The 20,347-nt window shown below is 30.9% G+C and overlaps 4 protein-coding genes across 8 annotated transcripts; 3 read left to right on the top strand and 1 right to left on the bottom strand.

The window, feature by feature from the left end:
- Positions 1–3,183: 3,183 nt before the first annotated feature.
- Positions 3,184–5,925, top strand: LOC113865978. Its single transcript, XM_027500824.1, has 6 exons — positions 3,184–3,375; positions 3,498–3,764; positions 4,893–5,047; positions 5,267–5,372; positions 5,473–5,595; positions 5,788–5,925. The coding sequence occupies exons 1-6, from the start codon at positions 3,184–3,186 to the stop codon at positions 5,923–5,925; spliced, it is 981 nt and encodes a 326-aa protein (XP_027356625.1).
- Positions 5,926–6,915: 990 nt separating this feature from the next.
- Positions 6,916–9,163, top strand: LOC113864490 (28 kDa ribonucleoprotein, chloroplastic). Of its 5 annotated transcripts, none has more exons than XM_027498257.1 (5): positions 6,916–7,473; positions 7,565–7,663; positions 8,101–8,388; positions 8,546–8,727; positions 8,819–9,163. In XM_027498257.1, the coding sequence occupies exons 1-4, from the start codon at positions 7,111–7,113 to the stop codon at positions 8,678–8,680; spliced, it is 885 nt and encodes a 294-aa protein (XP_027354058.1). In that variant the 5' UTR covers positions 6,916–7,110; the 3' UTR covers positions 8,681–8,727; positions 8,819–9,163. The 5 variants fall into 5 exon arrangements, with proteins under 5 accessions (XP_027354058.1, XP_027354059.1, XP_027354055.1 ...); XM_027498258.1 differs by having other exon boundaries at positions 8,801–9,118; XM_027498255.1 differs by having other exon boundaries at positions 7,045–7,473; positions 8,546–8,720; positions 8,819–9,023.
- Positions 9,164–12,447: 3,284 nt separating this feature from the next.
- Positions 12,448–13,701, top strand: LOC113864491 (blue copper protein-like). The gene is made up of 2 exons (XM_027498260.1): positions 12,448–12,682; positions 13,142–13,701. Exons 1-2 carry the CDS (start codon positions 12,517–12,519, stop codon positions 13,552–13,554), a joined length of 579 nt encoding a protein of 192 aa, XP_027354061.1. The 5' UTR covers positions 12,448–12,516; the 3' UTR covers positions 13,555–13,701.
- A 3,050-nt stretch (positions 13,702–16,751) lies between these two features.
- Positions 16,752–17,234, bottom strand: LOC113866168 (classical arabinogalactan protein 4). Its single transcript, XM_027501052.1, has one exon. It carries the CDS (start codon positions 17,232–17,234, stop codon positions 16,752–16,754), a length of 483 nt encoding a protein of 160 aa, XP_027356853.1.
- Positions 17,235–20,347: the final 3,113 nt, after the last annotated feature.

Here is a 20,347-nt window from a genome sequence, read left to right as displayed (position 1 = left end):
GTTGCAATTAGCTAGGGGCCAATGGAAGACCCGTTAAATAAACGGATGCTATAGGTTATATAGACTAGTTCATCGATTATTTATAATATTGAACCATGCCATATGAGAAACATGATGACCCTTTGTGCAAGGTGCGCAATTGGTGGGTTGGTATTTGTATGTTTTCCCAAGGAGTAAGGATAGAACGTGTCGTTATGAGTTCATTCAACAAATTAAGATTTTGGATCGTTTTCTTTCATTTTCAGTGTGATATACAATATACAATGTGTTGCTCTATGCCCATAGATATATGTAGCTAGAATACTGTGCATATGTCATGCTAATGTGACATGCAGAGAATGTGTCCTCGATTGCTGCTGCGGACAATTTGGGTATGTGTAGACAAATCACGGTCAAGAAGTGTGAAGAGGATCATATACAAAATTATATTTATATTTAATAATTATAGAAAGCCTTGCTATATATATTGTCTTTACGTTCTTTATACATATACTTTATCCGCCAAAAACCACACAAGTGTCAAATGATGATGTTTATAGCCAAATTAATAAACTTTCACATCCAAGTCATGAATGATCCATTATATTTTGCTGTCACTTTAGGGAAAAAGGAAGGAGCTATAAAGTAACACCTATCTTGCCTTAAGAAGCTTTCCAAAGGGTGATCTCACGTCTCATTAATTATCCATTCGAATTCAATAATACACGAGACCTTTTTCCAATTGAAGCTATATGCCGAAGCTTATCAACAATGTATTGTTAATAAATTTTAAGTGCTCTTTTTGAGGGTCCCAGAATTTGCCTTTCTCTGAAAATTGGATTCGTTGTTGAACCGCCTTGAATTGGAGGGAATAATTGCAAGACATGAGTGGAAATTGTTCACATAAAGGTGTGGAGGTTTTTATTGACAAGATTTTTAGAGAGAGAAGATTGTATCCCATTTTAAAACTTTAAAAAAAGTTGTCGAATTTAAAGAATGTTAAAAGAATATTTACATTTATTTCATTTCAAACAGATGAGTGAAGATTCAAAGTTGCAATTTATTTGTCATACATGTATGTTGTAACCATGTGTAATCCAAATGATAAAGATTTTGAAAAGGAGAATAGCCTCCAGGGAATTCGTACGATATCCCCCATAGCTCCTAGCTAGATTGCTAGTGAAATGACCCAAAGCAGATTCTTTTCAGCTGAACAGAATGTTCTACGAAGATTTTCATAATATAATATGCCTGCCAACATAGATTACTTTTTCTTCTATCAATGGAAACAAACGCTAATCGAAGGAGATACCAATTTCTCTTCTATTTGATGTGAAAAATAGCAATTATTACAATATAAAGTTCACAAATTTTGAAGTACAGCCAAAGAAACTTTTTTTTTTTTTTTACCTTTTTGGTCAATAACTTTTTTTGGAACAACATTTTGGTCAATGACTTCAAAATTTCTTTGATCCGATGTTTAGCTGAAGTTAGAACCCCGTAATAGGCCCACTTAGTTCGTGGGCCTTGATGCTTCTTGATCTGTTGCCTAAACTTACCCATCATTCAAAATTTATCAACAAAGAAGATCCATGACGACCAAAAACCAACAAATAAGCCCCTTTCTTTTTGGATCATGAGAGTCACTATAGTTCAGAAATAGGTCTTGTCAAAAAGTAAAGTGTTGGTCAGGAGCTGGACACGAGCAATTTCTTTGAACAACTTTACCCAAATTAAGAATTTCTTTAAGAACAAATTCTTAATCTAGTGTGCATGGGTACGAAAGTTTTGACAAATTTATACCCTTAGTAATACCTAATTAAAGATAATCCTAATTTTAAATGAGTAGTATTAATTATTATTAGAGATAATCTTAATTATCTTTTATATTTATAATCTTAAATATTTTTAAAATTTATAATCTTATTCTAATTAAATTCATAATTTTAATTTTAAATATTTTTAAATTTATAACTAAAGTATTTTTTAAATTTATATATTTTTTAAATTATAATTTTAATATTTTTAAATTAATGCTACGTATCAACATCTCACATAATATTTGACCTAATATGGAGATAGCAGTATCGCTGTAAAAGTAGAGATAACACTATTGTTCAAAAAAGTGAGATACTCATTTTGCGCTTAATACGTGTCATTACTGGAGTGAGTATCGACCTTATACGTGTGATATTGTTTTAAAAAATATTAAAAAAATTATATTATCTGTAAATTTCTGATACACCCATTTACATGGCAACAAAAAGTTTCAGTCAGAAAAATAGTTTTAAATTAACTCTATTTTCATAAATAAATTTTAAAATTGCATTATTTAAATAAAATTACCCCATTTATATTGATATATAATTAAACATTTGCTTATCTTTTATTTTAGTATGTAAGCATATATGTGTGCATTAATAATGTCCTACAGATACTTATAAACAAATTGATAAAAACTAAAATATCTAATGCCTTGTTCATTATTTGTTCAAATTATTTTAATTTAAAGTAAGGAAATTTAAAATATAATATGATGAATATTTTAGTCATTTATAATTTCATTTAAAAAAAAAAACTCCTTTAATGTAAGTTTCTAGTAAACAATAATGTATTCAATACTAATTTTTGATGAGTTAATATAACAGAGTATTTTAAATTATTTCTATTTACAAAATAATTTTATTTAAATTAATAATAGATGAAAAATTATATATATATATATATATATATTTACATTAATTAGATTTAACAAAAAGAGATGACACACTAAAAATAAGTTTAACAAACATTCAAAATATTATATGAATTTTTTTTTATGACAACAAAATATCTTTTCACTTTTTATGTTTTAATTTATATTCATTAAATTTTTTATTTTTAAAAATAAAAAAATTAAATTAAATTTTCCGAACAATATTCCTTAAATTAAATTTAAAAAAAAGAACGCAAGATGTAAAAAGAAAGGGCTTTGGTACAAAACACAATCCTAACGGCTAGCCCATTCTATTTGAATTGAGGAGACAGATACATAGCGAGATGGCACTTCTTTTGATTTTCCGACCAAAACCAGAGCCAAACCTCACACCCCCCATAGGAAGAGTTAAAAACTTTCCGTTTCTTGCACTTCAAACCCTATAATTTGGGGCTTTTAACTTTCTCAATTTTGTTTTTCAATTGCTTTGAGTTCTAACAATTACAGCAATGGATCTTCCTAGAGATGTGAACGATTACATGAAACAATCAATTGACGATTCACTGGGGATTCCTGTATCGTCGCAAACCCTAGAAGCCAAGCTTCGAGCATCGCAAGAGTCACAATGGCGCCTCCGCGAACAGCTTCATTCCCTTTTCCCCAAATTGAAGCAGAAAGATCAACTCATCGAGCGCCTCAAGGTCTCGCCGCTCTTTTCCCTTTTTCTTCTAAATCGTTCTCTGTTTTATTTTTTTATTTTTTTGAAATTGACGATGGAGAGTTTGCCTTTCTCTTTTTGTTTTTGGTTATTCTTTTGGAGCAGTGTGAAGCGACTATGAACGCACGAGCTGTGAAGAAGTTCGTTGAGGAGAATCAGAGACTGGCGATGGAGTGTGGGAATTTGTTGGGGCAATGTCATCATTTGGAAAAGGAATGCGCCCTGTATGATCAGGACAGGGAAGCGTTGATGGAATTTGGGAACGATGCTGATGAACGGGCACGGCTGGCTCAATCGCGCGTTCTTGATTTGGAACGGGATTTGCTCTTGATGAAGAATGAATTAAAGACATACAAGCATCAGCATGAATTGGTACCGATATTTTTCCCTTTTTTACAAAAAAAATTTGGTCGAATATTTCCCACCCCTTTTAACTATCAAAATATATACCTTTCGTTCTATCCGACTGAGGCTCTGAGCTATTTAGGAGATTGTGAATTATAATATATGAAATATTGCAATACTAGTTAAGGGGCGTGAAATGTTTCAGTCTAGAGTATTTTTGTAGCAAAACAACGTTTTGGTCCCTCAATAGTTAGGGTTGGTAACATCAGTCACAAAAAGATGAAAATCATAATTTTTGTCCCAGAAAGATGAAAAAGTCAATCGTTTTATACTAAATAACGGATGCTAACTAGTGTCAATGGTAATGGTTAAGGAATCATAATTTCTAACATACTCCAACGTGATTGTCAATAATTTTCTTTTATTTATTGATTCATAACTTCTGCTCTTAGCATGATCCTTAATTCCTTACTAAATTGATCTAGATTTTCATATTTTAGGGATAAAAATGGCGATTTACATTTTTAAGAGACTAATCTCACCAATCCCAAATCTTTTGAAGACCAAACAGGTGCTTCACTCCACAATTTTTATCAAATAAGGACCTACCATAATTGGTTGTTAGGACACATTTTTCACATCTATAAAAATTTGTCATTCTCTCTTCAATGACGCCATAATATCCAAATCTCACTTTCTTATTCACTTTAACAATTGTGAGAATAAAGCGATTTAATGTAAACTTGAAAAATGTAAGAGGGGCTTCTTCTCCCTTTTGATTTTTAAGGAGTAAATTAAAATATCTTTGGAAATGCTACTTGGAGGGAGTTTGAAATTAATTCACTCTGCTTTATAAGTTATAACCATTATGCATTGTGATACTGTTAACTCTAGAAACATATGAATGACTTTTATTAGCTGTTAAATTAACAGTTTTAATGAGCTTTTTATATTAATAAGGTTGTACCACTTGTAAGAAATACTCCTTCTCACCTATCTAATATTAAAGAACTTCTACGACTTAATAATGCTTTTTTCTTACCATGATTTTTACTTTTTCCTTTGCGTTACTCATGAAATGGTAATATAGCCTTTGCAAGTTATAGTTCCTTTCGCTGTCAATGTTGATCCCAGATATTTGCTTTTTCCTTGAAGATCAATTCTTCTTTGGCGTGCACACTTGGAGAAAAGAATTTACTTGATTCTTTTTTGGCAACTGTTACTAGTAAAGATGATGATTCTACGTATGCATTTTTGGAAGTAAACAGTGAGAATGAGTCGTGTAAAAAGTTGCTGAGCATGTGGAACTGGTAAGTCTCAACCTCTCTTCAGTCTGTTGCCCTGTTTTCTTCTTTCTCCTTTTAATCTTTAGGCAATGGTCTCATTTGGCCAATTTTAGCAGCCATAATATTCGGTATAACCAACGTGATGTAGTTTTTATGACCATGCTAATTTCTATTCAATATTGCCATTTAAGTTTGTCAGTTCATTTATATTTATATACGATTAATTTTTTATAATGGATCTAGCATAAGGCCATCAACTCGGAGAGTTTTGTCACTAGTTGCTAAAGTCAAATCACTTGAGAAAAATAAGGAGCATCTAAGAACTAACCTTCACAAAGCTGAGGAGGAGGTCTGTAAACTTCAATTGATCCCCAGTTTCTTGTAGACCATTTCATTTGTTTGGGATGATTTGTTGTTGATTAATATCTAACTTAGCATGGTATGCGTAGGTCAAATTACTGTTTGATGAAAATAACATATTAGATGAGGAGAACAAACGGCTATTTAGGCAATACAAGGAAAGGAACCATCCTGATTCTGGGGGAAAATATACCAACTGCTCATCAGCCAAGGCGAGTTAATTTAAAGATTAAGTAAAATTTTTTTGTGACGTATGTGCGTGTCAGTGTTGCATTGTCAGTTCAAATTATTTCATTTCTTTTTCAAAGCTGATGATATAACACTACTTGTAGTCATATTTCATACTCATTCACACTTCATCTCTCTTTAAATGTATTTTTATTTATATTATTTGGCTCTTGCAGTCAAACAAGAGAAAGTCTAGTCCCAGAACAAGTAGCTCAATGGAGAGGAAGCTTGATTTTGACGATTTAGATTCCGAGAGACAACCATTATCACCCTTACGAAATAACTCCCGAGACTGTAGAATGCATAAGAAGTAACGTGACAGACAACACTGATGTGTACTAACAGACGATGAGTTTTAACCACCTCTCTTATGTACAAAATTTTGACTCTGTGTCCGATTAACCGATGGCTTGATTCATCACAGTTTACATATTTGTTACTCCTAATTATCAGTATTGATTATTCATTTATGGAATGGGAATTACTTTTAAATTTTTATATTTAAATTTGAATTGATTTAGAACATATAAATGAATTGAATTTATTAATTTGATTTTACCACCTTAACGTGGAATCAATCGAATGACTTAACTAATGAGGTTTAGTATGATAACAACAAAATAATATCCAATAAATTTAAATAAAAAGTATTTTGTATTTTTATTTGTAAACTGTATCTAATAGATTTTATTTGTCAACAGCTCTTTTTAAAAAAAAAAAAAATCAGTCCAATTTCTATTTTTTAAATTTAAATAAAGTGTAATTTATTATATATCGAACTAATTCGTAAAGAATCTCACGTATTCAAGGAAGGTTTTCTTATCTTTCACTATTTAAAATAAATTATGCTTTATTGGGAGAGGATAGGAACTGGAGAAGAGGACAGTGGTGTGATTTTTTTTAACGAGATTTGGATTCTGTAATTTACATTTTATGTTCTAGACACTATATTTTTTGTTCTTTACATTTCATATTTTTCTAGTTCATAACAAATTTTCTCGTGACATTTCATCTACTTGGTTAATCCTTTTATGGTATTGATACAGGCTGTGTTAAAGGATATTTTTAGAAATAATTTTTTTTAAAAAATAAAGTAACGGAGTAAAAAGTAAAATGAGGGGTGAAAAAAAGTAACTCCCTCTACTTTATAGCTCAAATGAAAAAATGGGCTTCTTTTAGCCCAATTTAAAGGACAGCAAGCGTGAATGAATATCAGGCCCAATTAGACCAAGCTGATGATCGTCCCCGACCAACTCGGCAAAACGAAAAATACAAAAAGACCCAATGTTGGTTTTGTCATCTCTAAACTGAACAGAAGATTTGAACCCCCACAAAAAAACCAAAAAAGAGAACAGAAGACGACGGTGTGTTTTATCCGAAACATGCATGCCCTTATCCATTTCACTTGGTACTTCCACACGACACACCTACATCATCAACACAAACAAAGAATGAGAAATGCTCAGTAACCCACCCCTTTGAGTTTTGATTGCTAAGTAATGGCGCTACTACGTCTTCTCTGTTTCACTTCAACAAATCAATTATCCACACAGCACTATTCCCAATTAACCTCTCACAACAAACCTCATTCCCAATCCATCAACGTCATCACCAATCCCTCTTCCTTACACCTTCAACGTTTATTCCTTGCTCATACCCCAATCCTTATTGCAACCAAACAAACCTCTAATTCCACTCTCAGACTTGCCTCCACTTCCCAACAACAAATTCAAGAAACTGAAGCGGACGCTGAAGAAGAATTTTCTCGCACGAGGTTGCTCGCTCAGAACGTGCCTTGGACAAGCACCCCTGAAGACATTCGCTCTTTGTTCGAGAAACATGGAAAAGTTCTCGAAGTCGAGGTTTTTCTCCTCCTTCCTTTTCTTTTTGTTCGTTTCATGTTTCTGTTTTCTGTTTTTCTGACATAGGTTTATGTCTGCTTTTGCTGTTAAGCTTTCAATGTATAACAAAAACAGAAACCGGGGTTTGGCGTTTGTGGAAATGGGTTCCCCAGAAGAGGCTCTTGCGGCTTTCAACAGTCTCGAAGCGTATGTAAGCCTAAAACACTGCTCTTACACTCTTTTGCCCATTTTATTTATTAATTTTTCTAATTTGTGTTGAACGGTAAATAATAAAAAATGAATTTTTATTAAAAATGATAACATTTAATATTATCTATCTATTTAATTATCAGAGATAATGTGATTTTTTTATAAAAACTTATTATGTAGAAGTTCTTATTGTGTATATTTAAGGATACATTAAAAAATTGGTTATTTATTTAATTTGTAAATATCAGTGCTTCATACTAATTTTTAATATTTTAAAATAGTAAATTTATATTAAAGATAAAAAATTTGTTATATTTTTATGTTCTCAATGCTTTCTTGTTACTTTTAGTGTCTTAAAGGGTTTATCTTTCTTATTTTTTACAAGTACACACCTAGATAATATTTGATATGTTTTTCCTCTCTCTGAATGGTGCTTAGGAGTTCGAGGGTCGTGTAATAAAACTAAATTATGCTCGGCCAAAGAAGAAGAAAACACCGCCCCCTGTGAAACCAAAGCCAGAAGTGACATTTAACTTGTTTGTTGCAAACTTGTCCTATGAAGCGAGGTCAAAAGATCTTAGTGAGTTTTTTAATGCGGGAACTGGTAGAGTTGTTTCTGCTGAGGTTGTTTTTCATGATAATCCTAGAAGGTCGTCTGGTTATGGATTTGTGTCCTTCAAGTATAAGAAAGAAGCTGACGCAGCTCTGTCTGAGTTTCAAGGAAAGGTAACTAGTGGTTTCTTACATCAGTTTAGTTGTTTGAATTCGGATTCTTGAGTATGTGTATGTCTTTCTGAAAATTTGTATCTGCAATGTCCTAGTGTTTGAAACAATATTTTTCAGTTGGAGTGAGAGTGAAGTGCAAAAAATTGTTTGTTTGCAGGATTTTATGGGAAGGCCTATCAGGGTGGCACGGGGTCGGCGATTTGTTCAACAACCGGTGGAGGGGAGGGCAACGTCTGAAGATAACTCCTCTGAGTTGAGTGTGAATGGGACAGAGGGTGACAAAGCTGATTGATATCACTTTTCCCCCGCTGCATATCAATATCGTTGATGTTGTATCATGTATGTCCTTGCTTCAGACATTTTGATTGTTTGCTCATTCTTACTGATAATGAGAAGTCTATGATTGGTTTAGATTGTATGTGTTTTACAGGTGGTTTGAACCTGTGTCAACCAGAGGCCTCAAGATATACAAGGAATGAATAGGTGTAAGCACGAGCATTTCTGTGATTCAAGAATGGATAATCAATGTAAATCAATGATCACATTTCCATATGAATTGAGATATCTTCATTGCATTATTTTAACAAATTTTGGCATGTTACTAGATCAAACTGAGAAACATAAGTATATTAGTGATGTTTGCATTTTCACTGGTCCGTGGCTACTTTACAATGACTTGTAGTCTAATAATTTTTTGTTATTTTATTGAGTAATTTAAGAATATTGGTTTGGAATCCACCTGAAAGAAACTAAATTACACCATTCAAAGATGAACAAAAATCTCGGCCATGTGCATGTCATTTTGAAATATACAAACCATTTCTATATTATGAATACTCGAAGCTTGTTCTGTGAATTCTTTCTGAAGGGATCTAAGACAGTTATTTGACTTTGTTTTGTTTTTCTGGCTTTGAAAGATACCTATAAGAGAAAAGACTTTTCTTATTATCTATGATTGAGGCTTGAAAGTTGGGTTGAAATATGCATTCTCTTCTAAGTCCTAAGTCCTAACGTTAAGATTTAAGTGGGATTCTTGCATACTGAATGGCTAGAATCACACCTTGAATCTTCTGAATCGCACTGTGAATCATTTTAGCGACTTGCTGTCATATTTTGTTTTCTATTTAGGACTATGCAGCTGCATTGTGCTGTCACTCTTTTATCTTTTTCTTTGGTTATTGTGAATGTTATGACTTGAATGAATCTTGATCTATTTTGAAGATATGCTTTACGTTGTAGCGTTTAGCTATATAGTGAGTTATTTTGCTTTAAAATGCCAACATCTAGATGTCTTTAAAATGGCAACATCTTGAAAAATAAACCTTTGATTTATGATTCGATTCCCAATTCGATATGCATGGCAAATAGTAGTGTTTTTTCTACACGAGTTTTTAAGGTTATGCTAGATAAAGTAGCATCACGATATGCAGCTATTTGAACCTTCAGGAAATATAGGATACTGACAATGTTCATATTGTGCTGTTGTTTTGACATGAGTTACTTTAGAGGTATTCTTTCGCAAGCGTGGTAACTTTATAAATATGATTACTTCCCGGATTATTCATCATTTATGTTTTTCATTGGGATTTACTCATCAGTTTTTATTTTTAAAATGATCAACTCTACAAAAGTAACACGGTAAAGGTATTGTATATCTCATCCTACCCAGTCGTGTGTAGGACTTGTTTTTATTTTTATGGTTGAACAAGTCTTTTTGCTGTCACAGATTAGAGCATGATTAAATATGGATATGAGTCGATTATTTAATTCATCTACATTGAGCTTAATGAAACGCAAATGCGTGAATCGTTTATGTATTTCGACGGGCAAATTCTATGAGGTGCTTAAGTTCAAATGTTTTTACCACAAATGATAAATGGGTGTCGGCGATTTAACAAGAGATAATTTAATCCAATCTATTGTAAAGAGGTCATGAGCTTTTCAATTATTTAACATTATAAGGTTCTTCTGGTCGATTCAATCTTCTTTTAAAAAGAAAAACGTGTGGTTTGGTCAATTTATACAAATATTATTTTTCATGACCTAGAAAATTCAAACAGAAGACAATAAGGTGAAGAACAAACCTCTCTATCATGGCACCAACATCTGCTGATAATGACGTAATTTCCCTAACATGGTGACATTTTCTGCCCCAGCAAGTTGAGTTTTATATCATCAACTTTTATCTCACACTCTTCTACATATGGTGAGAAATTTACAGGATTAAATCAATACCACGTTGATTCCATTTACTGCTAAGATTTGATAAATAAGTTATTTATCTAGTGTCAAAATTCAAGGAAGTGCTATACTTCCACAAAACTATTATTTCCATTAACGATAAAGCTCATCTGAGTAGCTGGAAGGTGGAAAGACTTCATGACTGTGATGATGAACACTTTTTTCTCTTTTGGGTCAATTGATGATGAAACCTTGATTTTAACTAAAAGCACAAAATAATTCGTATTTGTACCACTTCTTTTTTGTCACTTTTAAAATTTAATTTTTAAAAACATTGAATATATTTTTAGAAATTAAATTTCATAAATACTTTTTCTAAAATTAAATTCGGAAAGAACAAAATTATGAAACAACTAGCAAAAAGAAAGGCTACAATAGAAGTTGGGCAGAAAGAGCCCATTAAAGAGGGTTTCAAACTTTTTATCAGTCATTGTGTTTGGTAAGCAGTTAGGATCAACCGATTCAAGATTTTGGATGTCACATTCTATCCCAAACCCCATTTTTTTTTTGTCTCAACAAAGAAATTCTTCACTCCGTTGCCACGTTCACCGTGTTTTTAATCTGCCGACTCCCTCTTTCTTCCCTCCAAAGGAATCTCAACAAACAAAACTCCTATATTCTGCTTCATAATACTTGAACCTTCCATTACATAACATGAGGTTTGGTAAAAAATAATACAAATTTTGTAAACATCCCCTGTTTAGTTAATCCAAATCTTGAGATGTAAAATTATATTGAAATTGAGAGGTTAAATAAATTAACATTCTTTCTAACACATTCTTAATTATTTATTAAAATTTATCAAAGTTTATACATACTTAATTGATATCATTATTAAAGGGTGGGAAAAAAAATTCTTTTAAGAATATAAAATATGTGAATTACATCATGTGACAACTAATTTTACTTTTCTTAATTTTCAATTCTTCTGAAAAGTAGAAGCTTTTCATGCATGTCCTGTAATATGTATTGTATAATTCATTCCTCAAGGATGACAACAGACAATCACGCAATGATCATGAACCCGTTGATCTACAAAACTTCATAATCATGAACTGTATCTATTGGGATGCCAACATATTATTGAGTTATACTATAAATAGTACAAAATTTTTTCACAATATTTTTTATAGTACTATATGTTTCTTTTTGCCTTTCTCTATTATATTTACTGTCATATCTACTTTCTTCTCTTCTCTTTTTATCTCCATTTTTGTTATAAAAAAACTGTACTAATACAATTTCTCTATATAACACGCGTCAAGAGTGGCGTTGCTGTGTCACAATGAGTAGGTTCTAAGCAAGCCTTCATTTTCAAATAATGATCATGCTTATGTAATTATGCACGTACAGTGTTGAGGGACCCTCGTCCAATATAGATGTAAAGCGTTCCTTCGAGGCATCAAAGTATGTGTAGTACGAACATATAGCTACAAAATTGGAACTATATATGCATTTCCATAAAAATAAAAGAGTGTTTGATTTTGGGCAAGCAAAGGAGATTGGTAAATGAAGTTAATCACCCCTTCATTTTTCTTCATTGGCAATCAATCATAACTGGTCATGTTAGACTATTAGAGGTGAGTTCTTATTGGTAGGCTTAGTCAAATGACACTATAATTGCATCAGAATAATTCTACTCAACCACTATAGCATGTCATAATGTGAGTTGCAAAGAACACATAACAACGCCACCTGTTCTGGCCGTTAGGTATGAAGTGCAACTCAAGTCATCCTCATGCAAAATGCGACAAACTGGGCCTAACTCTAACTACTCCCATACCGTTCTTTCAATAATATAAAGCAAAGCCATTCTCCAAAACCATCTTCAGAGCCTCCTCTGCAGTCTATATCCCTTCTTTCCTCCCCACACTATCTCACCAAACTATGGCATTCTCAAATGCATTGGTTTTGGGCTTATTGCTAGCCATCAACATGGCTCTCCCAACCCTCTCAACCGTCTACACTGTGGGAGATACTTCAGGTTGGGCAATTGGTGCTGATTATAGCACTTGGACTAGTGACAAGGCATTTTCAGTGGGTGATAGTCTCGGTAAGTACTAGGCAACATTTTGTAGTAATTTTAGGACAAAACTTACGCCAATTTTTTGATAAAATTGTAGTTTTACCTCAATAAAATATCAACATTTAAGATATAACACAATTTTTTTGGTATTAAAAAGAGTAATAAAAATATCTAAGAAACTATAACCAAGTTTTTTTTTTTTTTATCAATTTTAATAAGCAAATGCTAACCAATACTCAAAAGATACTCATTAAGAAATTTAAAATAAAAAAGAATTGTCAAAAATGAAATTAATAATTTTTTTTTGTAATTACAATTACAATTGCAGTTCAATTTTCTTTCTTAAAGGAAAAAAGTTTAACTTTTGAATTTTAGGACCTGGTTAATAAGACCCATTTTAATATAATAACATGACAACATAGCAAGACTATGTTCAAACTTCGTATCTATGATTAAGTTTTAATGTGGGTTATATTTATGTGACAGTGTTCAATTATGGATCTGGGCACACTGTGGATGAGGTTAAAGAGAGTGACTATAAATCATGCACTGCTGGGAATTCAATTAGTACAGACAGCAGTGGTGCCACCACCATTCCACTCAAAACTGCTGGCACTCATTACTTCATATGTGCAATTCCTGGACATTGTGCTGGTGGCATGAAACTTGCTGTTACTGTCAAAGCAGGAAAAGCCACTGCCCCTTCTACAACGCCAGCAACTGGGAAGGGTTCGCCTTCTGATGGCAGTGGCACCACCGCCACACCCGCCGCCACCACCACCACCACTACTCCTACTACTGCCACTAAATCAAACTCGTCTTCTGCGAGTAGTCTCTCACCAATTGTTGCTATGGTGATTGTTTCATGGATCTCTTACTATGTTTGGCGTATGGTATGAGTTATGCCCATAGTGAGCCAGGACAGAGGCAGTGCTTTCATCTTTTCTTTCTTATATTATATTATTGTCACTCTGTTTACTTGTTTTGATTTATTCCAACTTTTTTACGAGTACTAATCCAGGTTCTTGTACTATTAGTTAAATAGGAAATCCACCATGCTTGTCTTTCATTTTTATTTATTTATTTAATATATAAATTGATTACCGTTTCGTAAGTTCTTTTTTTAGTATCTTAATATATATATTAATAGGTAAAGGCTTATGATTTTGAAGTAAATTAAAATAAGAGTAAATCACTAACACGTGATTTTAGTTTATTTTAAAAAAAGTCTACTTCATTTAATTAATGAAATTTAGGGCACGTTTAGATTGTTTAAATAATTATGAATTCATATTTACTTCAATACTATTAGTTTATTTGCATTTATAAATTTTTTAACGTATTTTAAAATAAATATATAGCCTAACTACAAGTACAAATATACTATAGATGGATACAAAAAGTTTTGTAAATACTGTGCACGTAGAGAATATTTAAAATAGTTTCTTTAAAAATATATGATAATTTAAAATGAAAATTACTTAATACTTCTTGACAACCAGAAGTTTAAATAAATTAAATTATTTTACAAGTCCTTAAAATTACACTGAATTTATAAATAACTTTTTTGCAATATAAACATTTTAAGAATCTATACACTTTTGAAAATGCCATAAAACCCATTTACTCTCAATTCTCACAAATTCTACTATTTAGAAAGCATAAAGGACTTACACTTGCTAAACCCACTAAGCAAAAGCCTCCTTCTAAGTTTCTTTATATTTTGTGTCTCCTTCAACAATAGTTTCAACCTTAGAACGAAGACACGAGGACGTTTATGGAAAATCCTTCTGTTCTTATATTTAGAAAGACTTCAGCAATGCTTTGTCGATTGAGGTTGATACTTTGAAGTATAACAGATTTGAAAAACGTTAATTACACCCTTTTTAACATTTTTAATAAAGTTTTTGTAAATCCTACTAGCTAATAAATGAAATATATTAAATAGTGCATAAAATCTAATAATAAAGTAGATTTACATGAATTTTGGCTAATAATATTGTGATAGAATACTCACTCCATTTTAAATTATCCGTCATTGAGTGTTAATTTATTTAAAATATTTGTTACTTCAAAGATTAAGAAAATATTATTTTCAATACTTAAATTAATTGACAATTAATACTAAATATTGTAAAGGGGGTTTTTTGCCAAAAAAAAAAGGGAAAAACATTTTATCATACTAATTAATACCATTGACAATTTTCTTAAAAAAGTAAGCGTGACTTTAAACTACAGATAATTTGAAATGAAGAGAATATATTAATGACATTTCCTGTCAAATTTATTACAAATACCAGATGAATTAATTTACAACTGTGAAATTTAAATGCTCTGTCCTATCAATAAAGTACGATCAAGTAAACAGTACTTTTTTTTTAAAGTTGGAAATTAAAAAAGAAGTTTGAGCACATTTTTGAAACCTCTTTTATTAATCCTACGTTGACACTTGAGTGGAAGTGGAAGTAAAAGAGACTCGAATTACAGATTTGCTGTCCTCATTTTGATGTTTCTTGTGCGTATTCATTTTGTTGGTGTGAGGGAAAGGGGATAACATGGAAATACGAACTGCAGAAGATCTAAATACAAGAGGAAGGTTTTTCCTTTCGCATTACCGCTCTTCTTATCATCGTACCCTTTTGCTCCCTTTTAAATTGTAATTTCTGAAAAAGAGTGCAAAAGAAACCGCCCAAAAAGTTCGTCGTTATCCCAACATACTTTGGGTCACAGACCATCATGTGTTAACCCTTTACTGCTGCTATGGAATGAACAGTTACTTGTGTAAAAATTTAAGCCCAAACCCAAATAACCAAAACCAAACTATTCACAAGATCTCTATGACCATCCGTTTTGACTAAAAAACATGAAAAAAGAGAACTTGACCATCTGTTGACCAAAAAAAGAAAACCATGACTATCCATTATGATTGTGAAACGCAACGACTACTACGAGTCCAAATTTCATGGAATACTACAATTTCATGCTGACTAGTGACTACAGACACCAACCATAGAAAGACCAATTATTCCCGTCACCAAAGGAATGTATCGCATAACGCAGACAAATCGCATAAAATTTTTTATTGCACCCCACTTTATCATTTAACTTTCCAAACAGATAAATCATACGACTTTTATTAAGGGCTCATTCATTTTAAGAAATATTTTTTCTCTTTTCATTCATTTTAAAAAACAATAACAATTTTGTAATTAAAATTCCAAAAACTAAACAGGTCTTAAAAAAAGAATTCCTCTGACTACAATCGGTTAAAGTAATCATTAACCCTGTAAGTGGTTAAAATTCAAAGCATAATCCATCATTAAGCCCTTCAAAATTGGTTGAATTCAAAAAATTAATAACTAAGGTAAATTTAACTTTGCATCGTCAACTAAAAAAGAAAAAGGGCAAGATGAGCCCGACTTAACAAGTGCTAAAGTGGTCCTACAGTATTAAAAAAACTTGGAGAATAAGAAAAGAGTTGTTATAGCTTTTGTAGCGAAATATAGAGGCATATCATAATCTTTTCCTAACATGTGTCACCAAACCACATACATCCGTGACACCTGTTAAAGCCAACTCCACCTTTTCCCTCCTTCCAACACAACATTTCTATTTTCTGCTTTTATACGCCCAAAATAAATAGATAAAATATCATAAATGCCTCAATTAAAAATAAGAAAAACCAAAAGAGAAGAACCCTCGATTCCAGCTGTCACTGGGACATGTTTACAGAACCCAAAACACGACAAAAACTAGTTCCTTCCGTGTGTTAACTCCCTTGTTTCCTTACACAGATTGAAATAAATAAATAAATAACTAAACAAACGATTATCCATAATCAAAGGCATAATATTAATAATGGTAATAATAATAAATAATGATGATGATCCTGATAGTCTTAGTCTCGGAGAGTGAAGCTATCAGAATCAAACCCTAACAAGACCTCCAAGTGCAGAAGTCATTATCACACCGCTAATCAAAATCATAATAGTAAAAATAAATATCTCCATATTCTCTAACTCTGACTGAACATAATCACAGTCTCGTACTCATAATAATAAGATTAAAACCTAACCATACACAACTACGCACAGATCTACATCATCAATGCTGCCACGGTGGCAAAAGCCACGGCGGCTACAGATCCGGCACCGGCGACTCTCTGGATGGCGGCGTGGCTGTCGGGAGCCACAGAACCGGGAGCCTCGACAGGTGCTTCGCTGACGACGTCGGGTCCGAAAGCGACGGGGGAGGAGGCAGGAGAGTCGACGGGAGAATCGGAGGGAGCGACGGGAGCCGGAGGGGATTCGATGGGGGATTCAGACGGCGAGGCGGTGGTTGGGGCGGAGGAAGGTGGTGAAGAGCGCTGAGGAGAAGGAGCAGAGCGGGAAACGGGAGAGGGAGCCGGTGTGGCGGTGTTGGTCGGAGGAGCAGCGGTGGCGGTAGGAGGAGTGGCTACAGGAGGTGAAGATGGTGCCGGTGAGGCTTTGGGAGTGGCGGTAGGGGAACCGTGCGGGGCTTGACCGAGCGCAGCGGTAGCCAGCAACGCGAAAAATAGTACGAACGAGATTTTGGCCATTGTTTTGTTTTTATTTGAACTTTGAAGGAAAAGAGAAGTTTGAGGGAAGGGAAATAGGAAAATGGGAGAAGTATTGTTATATTTTTATGTGTTTGGAATGATAGAGATTGAGGTGAGGAGAAGGGTTTGTTTCAACAAGCGGCGAATATTTGCTTCATAGGTTGTGCCGAGTAAACCGCGCTTAACCAAACGTTCTTAACCAATTTCATTTATTCATCCTTATTTACTTGTTTACTATAGTTTGAAAGCAATTCAACCCCATTTTACCCTATTTTGGAGGTGATTTTGATGATCTGCAAAGTGCTTTTTTTATGTTTAGACTTTTGAAGACTTTCAATCTTATCTTGAGCAGTCCAAGAGATTTAATAAAAGGTTATTTATCACATTTAAATTTCATATTTAGAAATATTTCTTTTGCATATACTTTATGAATTATCAGATTATCCATCAAAACGTACGAATATTAGCATTCATCAACAATTCAGCATATTAATTCCAAGTTAATCTGAGTGCAGATGAATTTAATTATTTATAAATTATTCGTTTAATCTATGGAACATTTTATCAGTTTTGTTAAATAAATAAGTTAACATTTAATCAACAAAATTGTGCATTACAAGCTATTTTTAAATTTGAATAAAATTTTGAATTGAAAATATATTAGAACCAACTGAAGGAGATATTAAGTCAGAATATTTAGTCAAAATATATTTTTATTATCAATAGTAAATATTTTATTATATTAAATATAATTAAATATTATTGCGTTATTGGTTTACGTATCCATGTTTATTAAAAAAAAAAACAACAAAATTTTATATCACATAAAAAAAAAATTAGTTTCACCGTGTATAGATATTTTTGAGTCGAGGCGAATTGTTTCATGTGAAAACATAAATTTTTAACATAAAGATAAATAAAAATAGATTTTAAAGTTGATTACATTAAATAATTTAAGCTTTATAAAATTCAACACACAAAAATCATGAACAGCACGTGTCATTATTATTTTTGTACTTGAGGGTAAAAAATATATCTTCACGGTTTGATTTTTCCATAAATGATTAATAAATAAATAAAGATAACAAATAGTTTGAATTTTTTCTATCAGCCTACTAAAAAATGAAATAAGAAAAACTAACTTGTTTCTTTAAAATGAATTAAAAATTTTAATAATTTATTTTATTACTTGTTACATTACTCGTAAATTTAAGAGAGTATTATATATATATATATATATACTTATTAAATTGATATTCTTTTAAAATATTAGGCATTAAAGTATATTTATATTTTTTTAAATAAATTATTAACTTTATTATATTCATATAAAATTAATAATAATTATTATTTTACATGTAAGAGAACATAAAATATCTTTTTTATTTACAAAATATCATTAAAAATTATTATTTATTTTATACTGTGTTAGTTAGTCAACTCACTTAAAGTGTTTATATTCATTTTCTTTTAAAAATAATTATAAAAATATAAAGATATCTTTATATATACTATCCACTTTTAAATGAGGTTTTATATAAAATAAACTTTCAATTGTCATAAGTTATTATTAAAGTTGTAAACTTGTAATGTAATAAGCTCAAGTATGGAATTGAAAATAAGTGTCATGTTGATAAAAAGGTATTATTTTGATTTCTAGAATTATTATCATTTTTAATTTGATTTTTATGTTTCATGTTAATAACAAAAATAAATTTTTATTTCATTAGGTGATGTCAATTTTATAGAGTATACAATTGTAAAATTTTTTAAATTAACTACAAAAACATAAAACAATCCTTCTCTTTTACCCAAATTTGGAATTGACCAATAAGACTATAGGCACAAAAATTATATTTTATAATATTTTTACATATAATTTTCTAATGTTATAATGGTAACGAAAAATAAGTACAGATTTTAAAATAATTTCAAGTACAAAAACAAAATAAAAAACTAAAAATAATTTAAATATCAATTATGTATAAAGACAAAATTTTTTTTTACCCTAATTGAAATTATAAAGCAGATATAAATATTTTAATATTTTAGTTTTTTCATGAAATATAACTTAACATAACTGGCAAGACTTTTATTAATATAACCAACTAATCTTATAATATATATTTTTTTTTTTGTCTTAAACCTTATTCATTCGTTTCTTCTATTCGAGTATGGGAATTTTTGGAAGGCTATCAAATCATCAATATTCACCATCTCACACTACATTCGATCTATTCTATTATCCGGTGGATATGCATTACGAACTTGATTAGATACTAACTGTATTCGACCATTGAGAAAAATTAAATTTGCTCGTGCCTAGAAATCATAAAAAGATTTTGGGGATATAACTTTGAGACATAATAAAAATATATGAATTTTGTTCATAAAAAGATGAAATTGAGTTCAAAATTAATGAGAATCTAAAAAAGTTCATTAAAAACAAAAACTTGGAGGTATTGAAAGAGTTTCAAGATTAATAATATGGATAAAAATAAAGAGGATAAAAAAAAATTTTAAAAATCATTATCCTATTTAAAAATATATTAAATTTGAAATCAGAAGAACTCATGAGATAATCAATTACATATATAAAATTTAGACTCTAATAAATCTTATTACTCTAAACTAATTTATTTGAATTTAAATTTGTTAACCCAAATAATTTATTAGTGTTTGTGTTAACGTTAATTTATAAGGACATATACAAGTTTATATAAAAATATTTTAAATTAATTTTAAATATAATTTAAAATTGAATACTAATGTAAAAGTGTAAAATTCTAAGTTATTGAATAAGTCAATTTTTTTCAATATTATAAAAAAAGACTATTATAAATGTTTGTTGCTTTAATTTATCAATCTTGTAATCGCGTTTCTATTCTATTTTTGTTTTTATTAATTTTTTCTTGTTTCAATCTTTATTTTTTTCCTAATAATTCTAATTTTTTAATTTAATTAAAAATTATTTAATTCAATAATATAAATCGTGATTATCATAAAATTAAAAATAAATAACTAATAATAATAAAATTTTATTAAAAAAATATTTATTATATTTTTATAAATTCAATACAATAATTATATATTTTTTTATAAAAAATTTCTAT

The sequence above is a fragment of the Abrus precatorius genome, unplaced genomic scaffold (assembly GCF_003935025.1).
Source record: "Abrus precatorius isolate BTA unplaced genomic scaffold, Abrus_2018 Scaffold4, whole genome shotgun sequence".
In the NCBI taxonomy this organism is placed as follows: Eukaryota; Viridiplantae; Streptophyta; class Magnoliopsida; order Fabales; family Fabaceae; genus Abrus; species Abrus precatorius.
Note: the sequence above shows the minus strand (reverse complement) of the source record. Positions and strands in the feature narration are given on the sequence as shown.